We start from the raw sequence: 20,811 nt of genomic DNA on the forward strand, positions 1-20,811 counted from the left end.
CTATCTGCCTGAGGCTTAAATAGCTTCCCAGGCGGTTCATCCTCAGGACAGTCCCCAGATGCCTGAGTGTACCACAGATCTTCCTTGGTCATCATCAAAGGAGGAGCTCATCGGAGTGAAACTTCATGGAATGGGAGCTAATGACTTCAATAATTAAGAAAAAAATACAGAAAATCGGAAATAAAGTGCAAGTAGCTGTCCGGGGAGAATAGATGCAATGGGCCTTGACTGTGTCACAACTTTCAGTCTGAGAGTGGGTATTCTCAGATGTGTTGTTAGGGCTGAGAAAGCCGAGGCTTACAAAGGTGACCTAAGTTGCCCACCGACCCCCTAGCGAGCTTGCGCCTTCGGTCCGTGGACTCCAGAAACAGTGCTCTTTCTGGACCTGGGGTAGTGCGGGATTGCCGCGTGGAAGACTAAGCCAGCGTGCCCTCTCCTGGCCTCCTCCAGCTTGGGCCCAGACTGCGGGAGCCTACTCCGGCCCCCACGCCCTCCCTCTGCCTCCTCCCCTGCTGGCCTCCGCGCCGGCCCCCAGCCAGTCCCCCGCCGGGTGGAGGAAGCGCGCCGGAGCCGCCGCGTCCTAATCAATGGGCTGGGCGGCTGAGCGCGCGCGGCCACCTGGTCCGAGGAGGAGCAGTCCCCGGGCCCGCCGCAGGTCGGGTGGCTCAGCCATGGCTCCTCTGGGCGCAGCGGCCGGCCGGAGCCCGGGATCCTGCGCGGGGCGCTGAGCTCCCGAGTGGGCAAAGGGCACGGGCGGGTGGACGTCGGGGCGCCCTCGGGGAACGTGCGGGCACGATGCGTCCCCACCTGTCGCCGCCGCTGCAGCAGCTACTACTGCGGGTGCTGCTCGTCTGCGCCGCGCACTCGGTGAGTACTGCCCCCTTCTGAAGGCTAGGGGACCCAGGGAGCGACAGTCTCGCCGCTTCTCCGGCCTTGGCAGGATGCGGGTGGAGGGGACTAGCAGATCTTCCGCTGAGGAATGGGGACTCTTCCCTGTCAATCCTCCCAACATTAATCTCTCCCAGCTCTTCTCCGCAGGGACCCCTTCCCAAAGAAAAACCTTGTGCGCGCCAGGGGAAGGCAGCTCCAAGATGAATCCCCGTGCCCCCCACCCACCCCTTCCTCTAGCCTGGCTTCTGAGACCCTCCTAGACGGAAATTCTGGAGCCGCCCCGGGCAGTGCCTATTGTGTCCTGGGCGCTTTGCCTCCAATCTTTCCTTGAAACCTCTCAATCACCTTTCGAGGCTGTTATTACCATCCTCACTTTATAGACAAGGAAAGGAAATGAGAGGGGGAATAACAATTCTTGCTCCAAGTCAGAAGAAGAGGATTGCAACCCACATCAGTATCAGTCTGCCCCCAAACCTTGACATTTTCACACTCACGGGCTGCAGATGGGAAAACCTGAAGGGAGCTCCGGCAAGAGCTTCCGGGTCTGCGATGGGACCGTCTGCCACTCTCCCCACACCCTCTCGTGTGGGACGCGGCTCCCTAATGTCTGCGTGTCTGGTGGCTGCTGGGTGCTGCTGTTCCCCAAAGCCAGGTCCTGGCAAGGGGCTGGAGGAGGAAAATACTACTACTAATAATAATAGCGGCAGGATGGGTGGTTTGTTTTTCTTTCCTACAGAAATTCCTGGGAGTCTCCGGCCTCTCGGAGCTCTGGGATCTGTGATAAAGAGAGTGGCCCCACCCAGACCAGCAGAAAGGAAGGAATGGGGAGGGAGTGGGGGTTAGAGGTGGGGGCCAGATTCCAGAATCATCCCTTCCCACTAGCATTCCAAACTGGTCCCCAAGGTGTCTGTTCCAAGAAGCTCCTAGGGAAAGTGCTTGGGGACCCAGTTGAGTCTCTGATCTCTGTCCTGGGCAAGTCTCCTGGTGTCCAACCTCCTTGTCTTCCCGTAGTCCCCTCCGGTTGGATTATAAGGAAAATCAATGCTCCCAATGTTGACACTCAGGAGATGCTCATTTTTCTGGTAGCCCCAAGACTTTCAGCAGCAGTAGTTGGGATGAGTGCAATTTGGAGCTTGCTTGGAACTCCCTTTCCACGGTGGAGCCTCCTCTCTTCAGTGGCAGTGCTGGCCTTGGAAGATGCTAGAGCAACAGCATGCACTCATGAGTTTCGACTCCCAGTTTGGAGAAATGCCAACTGGGATACTGGGGACAGTGTCAAGCCAGGTAGAGCCTGGAGGTGTGTTATTCCGTGGCTAGGGGTAGGAGAGGCAATAGCTCCTTCCTTGGGACCCTCCCAGCCTCCTTCTTAAGTATTTGCAGTGACTCTGAGACTGTCATAACTGGTACCTCAAGTGCAGGACTGAGGTTCAGTCTGCATTCTTGTCTCAAGAAAATTCCTGGATTATCACAGGAATAAGTGGAAGGGGAAAATGAGAGGCTTCCCTTGGTTTAAGTCTTCAGTGTACCTTGGAAGGATGCTTCATTAGGCTCTGGCCCCAATCCTTTATTTTAAAAATGAGCACACTGAGACCCTCAGAGAGAAGGGAGCTGCCCGACATCAGCAAGTTAGTAGCAGAGCCAGGACTAGCAGCTCTGCTAGTCCCACACACCCCACTTAACCCACTAAGGTTAGCACCCAGGTCTCTTGATTCCCAACCATCCAGGGCTCTGTCTGTTATGCCCCTTCTTTTTCCTTTTTTTCCTTTTTTTCTTTCTTTCTTTCTTTCTTTTTTCTTTCTTTTTCTTTTTTTTTTTTTTTTTTTGAGACGGAATTCATTCTTGTTGCCCAGGCTGGACTGCGATGGCACGATCTCAGCTCACTGCAACCTCCGCATCCCAGGTTCAAGCGAGTCTCCTGCCTCGGTCTCCTGAGTAGCTGGGATTACAGGCATACACCACCATGCCTAGCTAGTTTTTTGTATTTTTAGTAGAGATGGGGTTTCTCCATGTTGGTCAGACTGGTCTCAAACTCCTGGCCTCAGGTGATCCGCCTGCCTCTGCCTCCCAAAGTGCTGGCATTAGAGGCATGAGCCATGGCACATTACTGTCTTACATAATCATAAGATGGTTTTCTGTGTATAAGTTGTGGCCCTCGGATTACTTTATGGCTTCTGTAGACCTTATATCTCACACTTCTTGGCTGAGAACTCCTGTAATAAATAGGAGTGAAACTGACCTACTTTGGTTGGAATATTTCCCAGCCTCTGGAGCCCTGCTTTCCTTCTGTTTGACTCTGGGTGGTCAGACATTTGATTCTGAAATCTAAGTGTGTTCAAATAATTTTTTATTCATTAGAAGCTCCCCCTCGAGGGGAATTATAGGCATCTTCCTAATGGAGGGAGGTCACTGAGGGCAAATTGCTTATTACCACTCTCCCTCTACTCCATATAGGGAGGCGTCAGAAGTGACCCTTGTAAGTGGAACCCAAAAAGTGGTGATGGCCAAATAGGGCAGTTTTCTGAGGCCTCCCATAAGAAATACTGAGCACACCCCCGCTCTGCGGCCCCACCCCCCATGCATCTCATGAGAACTTTTTACCTGGAACATCACTGTAATTATTTACTAACACATCTGTCCCCCAAACCCTAATACACACACTTTAAACTTGAGCATGGATGGAGCCTCATCTTGTTCATCTTCTATCCCTAGAGTCTGTCACCAGTGTAAGAGGGAGCTCAGTGAGTGTGTGTTGAATGAATGCGTGGATGACTGAATGAAATGATGATGATCCAGCAACAAATAACGAAGAATCATTTCTTGAAAGGACTCTTTACTTGCTAAATTGTACAGAAATGTGTCGGGCCGTAGAAAAAGAGTCACTCAAGGTAGCGCTTTTTAATCCATGGCATTTGGCAAACCGCCCATTTGTTAACCTTAGTGAGTTAAGTGAGGTGTGTGGGGCTGGTTTTTCCTTCAAGCGGAGTTTCTTAACACTATTGACATTTGGAGCCAGATAATTCTCTATTGTGAGAACTGTCCTTGCATTGTACAATGTCTAGCAGCATCATGGACCGCTACCCTGTAGGAGCTCATGATCTCTCTAAAACCGTAACAACAGAAAATGTATCTGTAGACACTGCCGAATTTTTCTGGGGATAGGGAGGGCAAAATTGCCCCTGCTTGAGAACCACTGCCTTAAAGGTTGTCATGTTTCAGGTCAGATATAAGATAGGACTAACAATAGGTATTCATTTCACATTGGGTTTGGGGCAGTGGGGTTGGTGATAGGGCATCTGAGTCAGAGAATGGAAACAGGTGTGCCTGATGAAAACCAGTCTCCAAACTGGACAAAGGACTTCTGCAGAGAATGGTTTCCTTGATCTATTCCACCCTCCCTTCCCTTCTTTCCCCCTCCTGTCTCCATCCCTCCTCAGTTGATGGCTAAGAAGTATAACAATTCCAAGTACGGGATCTGGCACATGGAAGCCTTCGGTACATGGTGGTCACTGCCTGTCCTGTCATGCATCTGGACCCAGAGGCTGACAAGCCCTGTGGCTGCACAGTGAGCAGAACCTTAGAAAGGCCTGCAAGCATTGCCTGCAGAGCTGGTAATTGCCCTGTTACCCGGGCTGCAGTGCAATGGTGCAATTATGGCTCACTGCAGCCTTTAACTTCCTGACTCAAGTGATCTTCCTACCTCAGCCTCCCAAGTAGCTGGAACTACAGACACCTGCCACCATCCCCGTCTAATTATTTTTTTTTTTTTGAGAGATGGGTCTCACCATGTCTCCCAGGTTGGTCCTGAACTCCCGGGCTCAAGTGATCCTCCTGCCTTAGACTCCCAAACTGTTGGTATTATAGGTATGAGCCACCATGCCCAGCCTGGGAGCTGATTATTGATGACTTTTCAGAGGAGGGTCAATGGGGATTTTTTTTGTGTACCTGGAAAAACACTTTCTAGTTTTCTGAAGAAGTATTTGCGGATTTCTTTTTAAATGTTTATTATCCCTGAAGTTAATAAGTGAAGGATGATGATGATGATGATGATGAAGGCTCTTTTAATTGACTCTTATTTTCCACCAGAGAGTCTGCTGAGTCCCTCCTAACACTAACACTCACATCAACAGTTAATAGCCCCATGGTGCAAATGAGGAAACGGATGCTTGGAGAGACGTGAGGCCATTTGCTTAACACCACCTAGCTGGACATGGTGACATGAGACCTTAAACCTAAACCTGAAAGAAGAAACCAAAACCTTTGTTTTCTTTTCTTTTTTCTTTTTCTTTTCTATTCTTTCTTTTTTTTTTTTTTTTTTTAGAGACAGAGTCTCACTCTGTCACCCAGGCTGGAGTGCAGTGGCGAGATCTTGGCTCACTGCAACCTCCATCTCCCAGGTTGAAGCGATTCTCCTGCCTCAGCCTCCTGAGTAGCTGGGACTACAGGTGTGCGCCACAATATCTGGCTAATTTTTGTATTTTTTAGTAGAGATAGGGTTTCACTATATTGGTCACGCTGGTCTTGAACTCCTGACCTCTTGATCCTCCCGCCTTGGCCTCCCAAAGTGCTGGGATTACAGGTGTGAGCTGCCGCAGAGCTTCTTAACCAGCACATGCATCTGCTCCAAAAGAGAGGCCTGCTCCGGGTTTCTGGTGCCCAAGGGGCTGTCATAAAATTCCCAAACTTCAAAATAGCATTAATTTTTCATTTAAACTAATCAATTTGTGAAACATAAAAAAAAAACTGAGTTACACACAGCGTTTATTGAGGGGCCCAGAAATGATCATGGGGTCATAAAATCCAACAGGAGGAGGCATCATTTCCCAAACTCTTTAGGGGAGTCCACCTAGGCGGGGCACGGTGGCCCACACCTGCAATCTCAGCACTTTGGCAGGCCGAGGCAAGTGGATCACCTGAGGTCAGGAGTTTGAGACCAGCCTGACCAACATGGAGAAACCCCGTCTCTACTAAAAATACAGAAAAATTAGCCAGGCATGGTGGCACATGCCTGTAATCCCAGCTACTCAGGAGGCTGAGGCAGGAGAATCGCTTGAACCCAGGAGGCAGAGGTTGCAGTGAGCGGAGATCGTGCCACTGTACTCCAGCATGGGCAGGAAGAGCAAAACTCCATCTCAAAAAAAAAAAAAAAGAAAAGAAAAAAAGGCAACAGAAAAAGAGGAGTCCACCTGCTTTGGCATTATCACCCTTTGGAGTTCCCGCAGAGCTTCCCACCCTCACCCTGTCCTCATGATCCCCATCCAGGTTGGGAGGGCCCCAGATTTCCTACCATGCCAAGGGAGGACATAGCCCCTCTTCCTGGTACCCCCTTGTTGAAAGCCTAGATTTAATATCTGGGATTCGAGCTCCACCACCAGAACAGCCTCTTGCAGTGAGCCCCAGTTTGGTCCCTGCATCCCTGCTCTTAGCAAGCTGTGGGTTCTCACCACTGACCTTCACTCAGGCTTCGGGACAACCTCCTGCTCAAGGTAAAACCACAATACTCAGATACTATCTACTTGCTTACATTACAAACAGAAGGCTTCTCAGCATTCCTGTGGACTCCTGGGGCCCACCCAGCCTCTACATGGTGTGTCTGTTCCAAGGATGGCATTTGGAGAGGGCCATCCCTGGTTTATCGTGTCCCAGAGTCTTAGCCCACTGTGCTGCAGGCTCCTGAGGTTCCCAGAGTCATCTCCAGATCCCACCATGTTCCACCCTACTTCCCTCACCAGAGGCTCTCAGGCGTGCTCCTGATGGCCCCGTGTCTTTCAAATTTCTCACCTCCCGCCTCCCTCTCATGTTCAACAGATGGATTGCCTTCCATTTCCCAAGAGTTGAGACTACCTGGATGAACTTCTAACCAACATCTTGCCCTTGCAGATGTGTCGAAATTGTACCCTCTGTCCCCTTCCTTCCTGTCTGTCTTAGTCAGCTGTGTTATCGTAACAAAATACCATAGACTTGGGGGCTTAAACTAAAGAAATTGATCTTGCGGTTCTGGAGTTTGGAAGTGTGAGATCAAGATCCTGCAGGGTTTGGTCTCTGGTGGGGGCCCTCTTCCTGGCTTGCACACGGTCACTTTGTCCTCATGTGGCATTGCCAATGAGTGTGTGGATGCAGGGAAGGGGAAGGCCCTTTCTGGTGTTTCTTCTTGTAAGGACACCAATCCTATAGGATCAGGACCTATTACTACAATGCCATTTAACCTTAATTATCTCCTTATAGGCCCTACCTCCAAATACAGCCACCCTGGGGGTAGGGCTTCAACATGTGAATTTAGTGGGGACACATTTAGTCCATAACAGCATCCAAGTGGAAAAGAGGCTGTCCCCCAGACGACGGCCTGTCCATACTCCTATCCCTACCGACTTCCTTCCCAAGAGGACACAATGACAGCCATCTCACCCAACCTTCACCCTCTTCCTCTCCACTGACTTTTCTCATCAGCTGGTTAACTTTCCCGTCTATCCAGCCCAGGCAGTCAACAGCTCTCTGCTGTCTGCCCCCTGGTGGCCAGTTTCCTGTAAGACGCGTCCACCTTCATCGCCTCCACTTCCACTCACTCTCACACTGCAACCTGGCTCCCACGCTCCAACCACAGAAACGAGCCTCACCAGGGGCCTTTGATCTGCCACATTCACTGGATTCGTTCTTATAATCTTTTTTTAAAAATAAAAATTGTAGACTAAGCACGGTGGTTCACTCCTGTAATCCTAGCACTTTGGGAGGCTGAGGCAGGTGGATGGCTTGAGCCCAGGAGTTCAAGACCAGCCTGGGCAACATAGGAGGCCCTGTCTCTACAAAAAATTTTTAAAATTAGCTGGGTGTGGTGGTGTGTGCCTGTGGTCCCAGCTGCTCAGGAGGTTGAGGCGGGAGGAACACTTGAGCCCAGGAAGTAGAGGCTGCAATGAGCCATGATTGTGCCACTGCACTCCAGCCTAGGTGAAAGAGTGAGACCCTGTCTCAAAACAAAAAACAAAAACCAAAAAACAACAACAACAAAAAACAGTATTTAAAGTGTACGACATGATATTTTGAAATACACAGTGAAATGATTACTATAGTCAAGCAAATTAACATATGTTTCTTCTACTCTTTTGGTAAAATTCCAGTGTATGATACAGTATTATTATTATTGTTATTAGTTTTGAGACAGAACTTCGCTCTTTTTGCCCAGCCCAGAGTGCAATGGTGCGATCGATCTCTGCTCACTGCAACCTCTGCCTCCCAGATTCAAGAGGTTCAAGTGATCTTCCCGCCTCAGCCTACCGAGTAGCTGGGATTAGAGGCATGCACCACCATGCCTGGCTAATTGTGTATTTTTAGTGGGGACAGGGCTTCCCATCCCATTGGCCAGGCGAGTCTTGAACTCCTGACCTCAGGTGACCCACCCGCCTCAGCCTCCCAAAGTGCTGGGATTATAGGCGTGAGCCACCACACCAAGCCCGATACAGTATTATTAACTATAGTCCTCATGCTGTACATTAGATCTCTAGACTTATTCATCCTGGTGTAACTGCAACTTCATACCCTTTGACCTGTATCTCTCCATTCTCAACCCCTCCCAGGCCCTGGCAACCATCATTCGACTCCCTGCTGCTTCGTATTCAACTTTGTAATATTCCACATATAAGTGAGATCATGCAGTATTTTCCTTTCTGTGACCGGCTTATTTCACTTAGCACCATGTCTTTCAAGTTTATTCATGTTGTCACTAATGATAGGATCTCCTTTTTTAAAGCTGACTGGCATTCCATTGTATATATGCAGCATGTTTCTTTATCCATTCATCTGTTGATAGACACGTACGTTGCTCCCACATCTTGGCCATGGTGAATAGTGCTGCAGTGAGCATGGGGGTGCAGGTACCCCTACGAGGTGCTGATTTCATTTCCTTTGGGTTTATGACCAGAAGTCTGATTCCTGAATCATATGTTAGTTCTATTTTGAATGTTTTGAGGAACCTCCATACTGTCTTCCATATGGCTAAGCCAGTTTACGTTTCTTCTAATAGTATGTAAGAGTCCCCTTTTTCTCCACATCATTGTTAGCACTTTTCTCACTCCTCATGAGCCACCCTAACAGGTGTGAGATGATGGCTCATTGTGGCTTTGATTTGCATTTCCTTCATGACTGGTGATGCTGAGCAGCTTTTAATTTATCTGTTGGCCATTTGTATGCACTAGATACTTTCCAGTCCTGATGCTACCGGGGGTGATCCATGCAATTTTTGAGAGAGAAGGGATACCATAAATAGTTACACTGAGACACTAGGAAATACCCAACGTATCTTAGAGGCATGCAGTACTGGGCACCTCGTTCCCTTCCATCTTTCCAGCAACATGGCTCAGTCCAACGTGGTTCTGAGTCTGATGGCCTCAGAACCAGGGAAGCTGATGGTGGAACTCAGTCAGAAGCCAGAGTCCTGGGAACCATGGGGGGACCACGGGTGCAAGTTCTGAAATCCAAGGCTGGAGAACCTGGGGTTCGGATGTTCAAGGACAGGAGAAGGGTGTCCCAGTTCCAGGAGAGAGAGAGAGAGAGAGAGAAAGAGAGAGAGAGAATTTACCTTTCTCTGCCTTTTTTGTTGTATTCAGGGCCCAGCCGATTGGATGGTGCCTGCCCACATTGAAGGCAGATTTTCCCTACTCAGTCTACCAACTCCTGAGCCAATCTCCTCCAGAAACACCCAGATATAGTGTTTTACCAAGTAAGCAGTTAGCCCTTAATCTAGTCAAGTTGACACTGAAAATTAACCATTTCAAAGACAATCCTCACTTCTTGCTTAAATGGTAGAGCCATCTCATAGGGGTTCTTTACTACTACTCTGACCTCATCCTCCTTCCTTCTCAAAATGGCAGACTTGGCAATGCGACTCCCATTTACAATTCCTCACAGCACTCACCACAGACACCATCCTGGCCAACATGGTGAAATCCCGTCTCTACTAAAAATACAAAATTTAGCTGGGCGTGGGTTATCTGGCCATTGACTTCTTTGGCCCTTGCTGGAGACCACGAGCTTCAAGGACAGAATCTATGTCCCATTCACCTTCATGTCACCAGTGATGGGCAGACTGCTGAGCATATAGTAGGTGCCCAATAAATGTTTGCTAAAATTTTGAGTTTTGAACAGGTTATACAATGATGACTTTCCTGTTCTTATTTCTCATTGTATAAACTAGACTACTACTTCCCTTTCCACTCTTTTTTTTTTTTTTTTTTTTGAGACGGAGTCTCGCTCTGTCGCCCAGGCTGGAGTGCAGTGGCTGGATCTCGGCTCACTGCAAGCTCCGCCTCCGTGGTTCACGCCATTCTCCTGCCTCAGCCTCCCGAGTAGCTGGGACTACAGGCGCCCGCCACCTCGCCCGGCTAGTTTTTTGTATTTTTAGTAGAGACGACGTTTCACCGTGTTAGCCAGGATGGTCTCGATCTCCTGACCTCGTGATCCGCCCGTCTCGGCCTCCCAAAGTGCTGGGATTACAGGCTTGAGCCACCGCGCCCGGCCCCTTTCCACTCTTGAAGCGATTTCTTCCCAGTCTCTGGTTGATAGGCAAGTAATTATAAAGTATGAGAAGAGAAATGATGTTGAGTCTCTTTACCTTATTCAGATTTTTTTTTTTTTCTTTTTTGAGACGGAGTCTAGCTCTGTTGCCAGGCTGGAGTGCAGTGGCATGATCTCGGCTTACTGCAACCTCCACCTCCCAGGTTCAAGCGATTCTCCTGCCTCAGCCTCCTAAGTAGCTGGGATTACAGGCACGTGCCGCCACGCCCAGCTGATTTTTGTATTTTTAGTAGAGACGGGGTTTCACCATGTTGGCCAGGATGGTCTCTGTCTCCTGACCTCGTGATCCACCCACCTCGGCCTCCCAAAGTGTTGGGATTACAGGAGTGAGCCACCGTGCCCAGCCCTTATTCAGAATTTAAAAGATTTCTATTATATATCCTGCCATATTTTACCATCTCAGACTTAAGAGCCCAAAATTAAACTCCAAAATAGCTAACAGAACCCCCTTGACACCTTTTCTCTCTTATTGGTTCGGCTTTGTTATTCTTTCTCTCTGCAGACTGGATTTTTCTGTTGCTTTCTACGGGATAGAATATGGCTGCTCCATGGCCTCCAAGTTTGCATGCTTTGGGAATGGGAGAGGTTGGCTTTCTCCCCATGCCAACACCAAATACCCAAGGAAGGCAGATTGTCCCACGCCTAGTTAGGTCTCCTTTGGTCTAATCAGTGGGATAGGATCACACAGCATAAACCACTCAGCCTAGGCATGAAAGGGTTCTTCCCAGGAAGAAGTGTTGGCTCAGAGGCTTCGCAGACACCTCAAAACATGTCTACCATCTGGAAAAATACCCCAGAGAAAGAGATGGTGGAAGTTCATCATGGAATCATCAAGCAAGAGGTGAACTTTTACACCACAGTGGGACCAACATGACTATGTGTTGAGTGAAACAAAGGGTGATACTCCCTGCAGAGACGCTATTAGACGTGCAAAGACTCACATAGTTTACAACTTAAGCACCTCTTCTTTAAAAAATTACCATAGTTATATGTAGCAAAACCAAAACTCAATGTAAAATATGGGATACTAAAAAGTGGAATTTGCCCAGGAAAGCAATGGATGGGCACCAGTTCCACGGTTCTGCAAAAGACCCTAGAAAAGATTCAGTTCAGCAAATCAAAGGGCTCCTCGAAGAACACCCCAGAGAAGATAATAGGCAACGTCACACAAAGCTGCTCTCTTCAGAACCTTGAAGTACAGCTCTGACGTGTAATTAACGAGGTGAAGGCCTGTGAATTTTGTGATGAACAAGAAAAAAGAAAGTGGATTTAAAATTCTAGGAAGAGACAAAGTTATACAAAGCATTTGTGGTCTAAATATTTTAAAAGCCAAACTTCGACGTGATTTTAGCAGTATTTCCAAAACTCCATGTAATGATGGCTGAGACTCAGGCTCTGAAACCAAAGAGGAAAGAATATGTAATGTAGGTTTTTGTTTAGTTAATAAAAATAAAATAAAATAATATAGAAAAGTACCATTTAGTGATTTTTCTCTGACAGTCTCTTATTAAATTTATGAGGAATTTTTTTTTAATATGCTTAGGGCTTTCAGTATAAGATGACAGATTGACCACATGTGTTTATCTGCTCTGCCTCTGGAAACACTTTTAAAATGACAGTAAAGGAATAGAAAAGGGATAAACCCATACAAAGAGAACAAAACAAGAGACAGAGATGAGGCAGAAATTTCCAGAAATCTTTGGAAAATGAAAAGTGGATGAAGTGATAGCTGTATGGAAAAAAATAACCTCAATGCCTGTAGCGGGCAGAAGAGAAACTGTCAAGTCACCCTGTGGCACCCTGGAAAGGCCCCAGACCCTGAGGAGAGTCCACCCATAGACCCCAGCAGTGGGCTCCCTCTTGGCCTGGTTATGTTACAGTGAAGGCCAGCAGGCAAGAAGCTGTTTAGGTCCACAGTGGTTCCAGGGACCGTGTTACTGTCTCAAGCTTAGATTGGACATTGAGGAGGGCCTCCAATATGGCAGCAAACAGCCATGAGAAAGGTGCCTTGAGGAAACAGATCATGCAGACAAGAGGAGACAAGACATACAACTAATATTTGGAAATCCTTTGTGAAAAGGATGCCTGAGCCACAAAACCAGAAAAGGATGCTATGGAAAAGGAATCATCTGAGAATAAGAAACGGTTCTTGGAAGTTAAATGTATGAAACAAAACACTCATAAAAAACTCTACAGATAATGTCAAGGAAATCTTCTATCAAGAAAATCACAAAGGCTGGGCGCGGTGGCTCACACCTGTAATCCCAGCACTTTGGGAGGCTGAGGAGGGTTGATCACCTGATGTCAGGAGTTGGAGACCAGTCTGACCAACATGGTGAAACCCCGTCTCTACTGAAAATACAAAAATTAGCTGGGTTTGGTGGCATGCACCTGTAATCCCAGCTACTCGGGAAGCTGAGGCAGGAGAATCAGTTGAGCCTGGGAGGCAGAGGATGTAGTGAGCTGAGATTGTGCCACGGCACTCCAGCCTGGGAAACAGAGTGGGACTCCATCTCAAAAAAAAAAAAAAAAAAAAGAAGATCACAAAGACAAAGTGGTAGAATAGTAGAGAAGGATGAAAAGATCGGAGGATCAGTGCACCTCGTCGAATACTCTGCTAATAGAAATTCCAGACAGACAGCATGCATATGAAGGGAGGAAATAATAAATTAAAAACATAATTTTTTTAAATTCCCAGAAATGAACACAAGTCTTCAGATTGAAATGCCCACTGAGTATCCAATCAATAAATTTAAAAAGACCCATTTCCTCAAGGAATTTCAAAATACCTAAAAACAAAGAAAAATCTTACATATTTCTAGGGCCAAAACAAAAAAGTTGCATTCAAAAGATTTAGAATCAGAATTGGATTTCTTATTAACAATACAGGAAGAGGAGAAATGTCTTCAAAATTGTGAAGGAAAATTATTTCACCCTAGTGTTTTCTACCCAAATTGTTAGTTTAATAATTAATTAAATTAATAAAACCATTTTCACTTCTGCAAAGATTCAAAAAGTTATCCCTTTTTCTTAGGAGGTTACTAGAGAATTCTGTGCTTTTTCAAAATGAGAGCAAACCAAGGAAAAAGCCTCGATACCTGGGAAATGAGACTGCAGCCAGGAGACAGGGAGAGGGCACCCCAAACCACAGCCAGGTAGCAGGCCTGCATGGAGTAAGAGAAAGGGGAACTCTGAGACAGAAATCTCCAGAGGAAAAACCAATAGGACTGTGGATAGATGTGTAACAGAGCTGTGGGAGCACTTGGAAAAATTAGCCATATGTACATGGAAAACTAATCCAATGAAAAAACAGTAATGATTGACCTCAGGAAAAACAAAATGTACAAGAAAGACACATAATCATTTTACATAATTTGACTCAGCAGCGGACAATATTTCATAGTCAAAATAAGTCATTATAAATATAGACCATTCTTCACTAAAAATGAAATGAAGATTAGTATATGTAATATATGGGGAGAGAAGTATATGTAGGAAGATTTTAAAACATCTCATCTTTATCTTCCCTAATAGGATGTTTTGACTGTCTCGGATTTAAAAAACAAGAAATAACAACAATATAAGAACGTAATTTTTTTTTTTTTTTTTTTTTTTTTTTTGAGACGGGGTCTGGCTCCTTCACCCAGGCTGGAGTGCAGTGGCCCGATCTCGGCTCACTGCAAGCTCCGCCTCCCAGGTTCCCGCCATTCTCCTGCCTCAGCCTCCCGAGTAGCTGGGACTACAGGCGCCGCCACCTCGCCTGGCTAATTTTTTGTATTTTTAGTAGAGATGGGGTTTCACCGTGTTAGCCAGGATGGTCTTGATCTCCTGACCTCGTGATCCGCCTGCCTCGGCCTCCCAAAGTGCTGAGATTACAGGCGTGAGCCACTGCTCCCGGCCAAGAATATAATTTTGAAACATGCAGACAAAAATGAAAATAAACAACTAAAAAAAGTTGAAAACGGTTGCCTGGAGAGCAGGTAAAGGTTATGGAAGGGAACTACTATTTGTCATTATACTCTTTGGTACTAGTACAAAAAAAAAAAAGCTCAATGTGGTTATACAAACTCAATTACAAAAATTTAAAGGGATTAAAAAAAATGAATAGCTCTTGTTTTGAGGAAAATTTTACATAAAGTTCAGCAGTTCTTTCATCTTCGTTTGTCCCTCCTGTGAATTACAAGTAAAATTGTATTTAATACTTTTAAATTTAATGAGTATATACAATATGTGTACATATACACATGCATATAGTTACTATCAGCCTCTCCCCGTCTTCTCTAGGTTGATGGAGATAGTAAGAGGGCTTGTTTCTCATGTCCCACATCTTCTGGGTGGTTGCTCCATGGAGCCACGTGCTCTTCCCAGCCACTCCCAGCAACCCTGGGGACTCCAGTTCCTCCTTGCTGGTCACCACCAGGAAACATGGACTCAGTCCTCTCAGCAGAATGACATTCCTGTCAGACGCTGGTGGACACCACGCATTTCTTTAGTTGGATACCCGCCCCCCCACCACCACATTATCTTGGCTTGTTACCTTTTAGAGGAAGGATCAAGGGCAAAAGAAATGTGGGATGCTCCACTTCACACCCACGAGGATAGCCATCATAAAACAATAGCAATAGAAAAAGAACAAGTGTTGGTGAGGATGTGGAGAAATAGGCACCCTTGTACCTGGCTAGTGGGGTAGCCCCTATAGAAAACAGTTGTGCAGTTCCTGAAAAAGTTAAAAATATAATTATCGTATGATCCAGCAATTCAGCCTCTGGGTATATACCCCAAAGAACTGAAAGCAGGGACTCAACAGATATTTGTACGCCCATGTTCATAGCAGCATTATTCACAATAGACAAAAGATGGAAGCAAACCAGGCGTCTATCAACAGATAAGCAGATAAACAAAATGTGGTCTATCTATACAATGAAATATTATTCAGCCTTAAAAAGAAGGAAATTCTGGTTTTCTGTCCTCATAAGTGGGAGTTGAACAATGAGAACACATGGACACAGGGTGGGGAACATAACACACAGGAGCCTGTTGGGTTGTGGGGGGCTGGGGCAGGGATAGCACGGGAAGAAATACCTCATGTAGATGATGGGTTGATGAGTGCAGCACACCAACATGGCACATGTATACCTGTGTAACAAACCTGCATATTGTGCACATGTACCCTAGAACTTAAAGCATAATAAAAAAAGAAGGAAATTATGATACATGTTGCAACATAGATTAACCCGGAAAATGTGCTGAGTGAAACAAGCGAGGTGCCAAAAAACCAATATTGTGTGATTCATTTATATGAAGTACCTAGAACAGGCAAATTCTTAGAGTCAGAAGTAGAATAGAGGTTACCAGGGGCTGGGAGAATGGGGGGATGTGGAGTTATTGCTAAATGATGAGTTCAGAGCTTCTGTTTGGGGTAATGCAAATGGATACCGGGGATGGTTGCACAACATTGTGAGGGTACCTAATACTATTGCATTGCACACGTTAAATGGTTAAAATGGTAAATTTTATGTTATATATATTTTACCACAGTTTTAAAAAAAGAAATGTTGGATGAGAAGAAAAAGTTAAACTATCCTCCATTATTACTGTTTCTGTAGTGCAAAGGAAAATCACCAAGGAAGTTGAACTTTTCTTGCACGGGGCTTCCCATTATAGATATGTTATCCCATTTCTAACCTTGCTCTGTTGCTCTCAAGAGAGTCCTCTTTGCCAGAGGATCCCTTTCTTTAAACTCTCACAGTGGAAATTGCCACCTACTTTTGGGAAACCTCATTCACTAGCCACACACATTGATGCTGCCCTAGAGTTTATTTCCCACCCTGTATCAGTCAGCTAGGCTGCATAACAATTGCACACATCTCGGTGCCTTGCAGCAATAAGTGTTCATTTCCCTCTTGGCATTTACAGTTGAGCTAGGGTATGATTAATCCGGGCTGGGCTCTCCTGGCTTGCTTCCATCCCCTGGATTAGGTTCAGTCTGCTACACCTATCATTCATTCTAAGATGAGCAGGCTACCCCAGGTTCCAAAATGCAGGTGAGCAAGGACAAGTGTGCAAATGTATTTCAAACCTCTGCTCACATCAAATCACTAATGTCCCATTGACCATGGTCACATGACCAAGGCCAAGCAAAGAAGTACACCTCGCCCACCATGATAGGACTCATATGTATAAACCCCATAGGGAGTTGAGACCAGTACTTCCAACTACAGCATACTTCTTTCCTGTCCCTGGCAGTACATTTCCTAAGTCTGAGTTACTTCCTGTATATTAACATCAAGAGGATGCAATGGATGTACAACATGATGACTAAAGTTAATAACAATATATTGTTTTTGAAAATTGCTTAGAGAGTAGTTTTTAAGTGTCCTCACCACACACACAAAAGTGAAATAATGCCTATGTCAATTAGCTCAATTAAAGCCTTTCTACAATGTATACATATTCCAAAACAACATGTGCATAATAAATCTATACACTTTTTATTTATCAATGAAAAAAATGTATTTAGGTCAGGCATGGTGACTCACACCTGTAATCCCAGCACTTTAGGAGGCTGAGGCAGGAGGGTCACTTGAGCCTCAGAAGTTCGAAACCAGCCTGAGCAACATGGCAAAACCTTGTCTCCACCAAAAAAATACAAAAACTAGCCGAATGTGGTGGTGTGCGCCTATTGTCCCAGCTACTCAAGAGGCTGAGGTGGGAGGATGGCTTGAGCCTGGGAGTTTGGGAGGTTGAGGCTGCAGTGAGGATGATTGTGCCAGTACACTCCAGCCTGGGCAACAGAGCGAGATTATCTCAAAGGAAAAAAAAAAAGAAAAAAGAAAAGGAAAAGAAAAAGTAAGAGAAAGAGAAAGAAAGAAAGGGAAAGGAAGGAAGGAAGGAGAGAAAGGAAAGAAAGAAAGAAAGAAAGAAAGAAAGAAAGAAAGAAAGAAAGAAAGAGAAAGAAAGAAAGAAAGAGAAAGAAAGAAAGAAAGAAAGAAAGAAAGAAAGAAAGAAAGAAAGAAAGAAAGAAAGAAAGAAAGAAAAAGAAAAATGTTAAAAAGAGAATGTGATGGAATGCGGAGGTTCAGAAGCAAAGTCCAGGATGGATTTAGTCCTCTGAGTTCCGCAGAACAATCAGCCTTAGGGCTGTTGCTCTCATCCCCGTGGTTGAATATGGTTCACCGTGATATCCACATATGGAAGAGGGAGGCACGTCCCTTTCCTTCAGGGGCATGAGACAGAATTTGCTCATGTGTTTTTCACTCCAATCTATTGCTAGAATGTAATCTCATGGGCACACCTTAGTTGCAAGCAAATTGGTAACTGTGGTGGGTAAACAATTGCCCAGTTAAGTTTTGATTATACTAGAGAAAGGGAAGAATGTTTATCAGGGAAGCAGTCTCTGGCAAAAGAGGTTATCACTGGTGGTAACAACGAGAACGAACCAGCACTTTGGGAGGCCAAAGATCACGAGGTCAAGAGATTGAGATCATCCTAGCCAACATGGTGAAACCCCGTCTCTACTAAAAATACAAAAATTAGCAGGGTGTGGTGGCACGTGCCTGTAGTCCCAGCTACTCGGGAGACTGAGGCAGGAAAGTCACTTGAACCCCAGAGGTGAAGGTTGCAGTGAGCCAAGATCTCGCCACTGCACTCCAGCCTGGGCGACGGAGCGAGACTCCGTCTCAAAAATAAAAAAAAAGAACGAGAACGAGGAGGTGGAATGCAAACTTGCATTTCATATGTGACACCCATAGCAAATTTGGCTCTCAGTTCAGAAACCTTGATTTAAAGAAATAATTTCTTTCTTTAAACTAATAAAGTAACTGCTGCTGAGCCCCCAGCCTGCCTTACTAGTGACAGCCACAGGACACGTTCTTCTCCTGTTCCCCTGACTAACGGCAGCTCGGTTGACATGCTCACGTAGTGATAGCAGGGCTGTGCACACATTGGTTGTCTACCTTCCTCTGCATATTTAAACATTATTTTAAAAGGTTTAAAAAATAATTCTTATAATATTTTCATACATTTTCTTCCCAATTTTTCTCTCAAACATTGGTACATTTAGCATAATTACAATCATACTGTACATATAATTTTGTGTCTTGATTTTTCTGTTTAACATCATAGTATTACTGTTAATACTCTGTACTGCTAAATACTTTCTTTAAATAATCATGTGCAATGCCTGAACATACCCTGTTAAATGGACTCACCATAATTTACCCAGCTAGATGTTCTCTTTATACTCAGATAATTAAGTTGTCTTTTTTTTTGTAATTCAACTTTTTATTTTGAAATAGTTGTAAATTAACATGCAGTTGTAAGAAATAATACGGAGAGATCTCTTGTAACTTTTGCCCAGTTTCTCCCAATGGTAACATCTTGCAAAACTCTGTGTGTGTGTGTGTGTGTGTGTGTGTGTGTATAGTTTTATACACATATATATATAGTATAAGATTACAACCATGATATTGACATTGCTACCGTCAAGATATAGAATTTTTCTGGCATCACAAGGGCCCTCCATGGTGCCCTGCTATAGTTATTTCCACTTCCTTCCCGTGCCCACTCCTTCCTTAACTCCTGACAACACAAATCTCTTCTCCATTTATATAATTTTGTCATTTCAAGAGCATTATATAGGCCAGACATGGTGGCTCATGTCTGTAATCCCAAGACTTTGAGAGGCTGAGGCAGGAGGATTGCTTGAGGCCAGGAGTTCAAGATCAGCCTAGCAACAGAGACCTTATTTCTACAAAAAATATGTTTAAAAAATTAGCCCGCCTGTGGCGGCATATGTGTAGCCCTACCTGTGCAGGAAGCTAAGGCAGGAGGATTCTTGAGCCCGGGGGTTCAAGGCTGTGGTAAACTATGATTGCACCACTGCACTCCAGCGCCTGGGTGACTAAGAGAGACTCTGTCTCTAAAAAAAAAAAAAAAAAAAAGTTATAAAATAAAATAAATGCTATACAAATGGAAAGATGGAATCATATAGTATGTAATTTCTTTACGTTAGCTTCTTTTCATTCAGCATATTTCTCTGGCAATTCATCTAGGTTGGTGCAAAAATCAATAATAAGTTTGCTCTTTTTTGCTGCTGAGTAGAGTTCCATAGTATGAATATACCACAGTTTACTTAACTTCTTACCCATTGGAAAACATCTGGATTGTTGAAGTTTGGGGGCCATTATGAAGAAAGCTGCTATAAATATTTATGGACAGGTTCTTCTGTGAATGTAGGTTTTCATTCCTTTGGGATAAATGCCCAGGACTGTCGTAGTTGAATGTTTAGTTGCCTGGTTGGTTTTCAAGACACTGCCAACTTGTTTTCTACAGTGAGTGTACCATTTTACATTCCTACCAGCAACGTCTGAGTGATCCCATTTCCCTATGACCTTGCCAGCATTGGGTGTTGATACTTTAGTATTTTAGCCATTCCGATAGATATGGAGTGATACCATATAAAGGTTTTAATTTTGATTTACCTGATAGCTAACAACATTGAATACATGTTCATGTGCTTGTTTGCCATCTGTATATCTTCTGTAAACTATCTCTTCGTGTCTTTTGCTTATGTTCTAATTAGATTTTTTGCTTGTTTACTGTTGAGTTTCGAGCATTCTTTGTATATTCTAGATATTATTCCTTTCTTGAATATGTAGTTTGTAAATATTTTCTCCAATTCTGTAGCTTGTCTTTTCATCTTCTTAACATGGCTTTTCATGGAGCAAAGTTTTAATTTTTATTGTGTCTAATTTGTCAATTTTTCCTTATATGGATCCTGCTTTTGGTGCCAAGCGTAAGAACTCTGTGTAACTTTAGATTTGAAGATTTTCTCCTATGCTTTTATTTACTTATTTATTTATTTTTAGTTTTTATTTTTTGAGACAGAGTCTTACTCTGTCGCCCAGCCTGGAGTGTTGTGGCACAATCTTGACTCACGGCAACCTCCATCTCCCGGGTTCAAGCGATTCTCCTGCCTCAGCCTCCCTAGTAGCTGGGATTATAGGCATGCGCCACCATGCCCAGCTAATTTTTGTATTTTTAGTAGAGACGGGGTTTCACCATGTTGGCCACGCTGATCTCGAATTCCCGATCCCATGTGATCCGCCTGCCTCAGCCTCCCAAAGTGCTGAGATTACAGGCATGTGCCACTGCACCCAAGCTCCTGTGCTTTAAAATAAAAGTGTGATAGTTTGAATTTAAGCCCATGATCCATTTTGAGTTACTTTTTGTGTTAAGTGTGAGACTTAGCTCAAGGTTCATTTTGTTGTCTACAGATGTTTGGTTGCTTCAACACCATTTGTTGAAAAGACGATCCTTTCATTGAATCCCTTTGTACCTTTGTCAGTAATTGGTTGT

At 44.9% G+C, this 20,811-nt stretch overlaps 1 protein-coding gene across 13 annotated transcripts in view; it reads left to right on the plus strand.

Annotated features, from left to right (window-relative positions):
* The first annotated feature begins 582 nt into the window (after window positions 1-582).
* SCTR (secretin receptor) overlaps window positions 583-20,811 on the plus strand; it is an 82,478-nt gene continuing 62,249 nt past the window's right edge. For all 13 annotated transcript variants that reach the window (XR_012421057.1, XR_012421059.1, XR_012421058.1 and 10 more), the window contains exon 1: window positions 583-867. Coding sequence is in view for 6 of the 13 variants with exons in the window: in XM_045366960.3 (XP_045222895.2) it covers window positions 796-867 (72 nt within the window). In the remaining 7 variants the exon portion in view is untranslated. The remainder of the gene's footprint in view (window positions 868-20,811) is intronic.

This window comes from Macaca fascicularis, chromosome 12 (assembly GCF_037993035.2).
Source record: "Macaca fascicularis isolate 582-1 chromosome 12, T2T-MFA8v1.1".
Classification (NCBI taxonomy): Eukaryota; Metazoa; Chordata; class Mammalia; order Primates; family Cercopithecidae; genus Macaca; species Macaca fascicularis.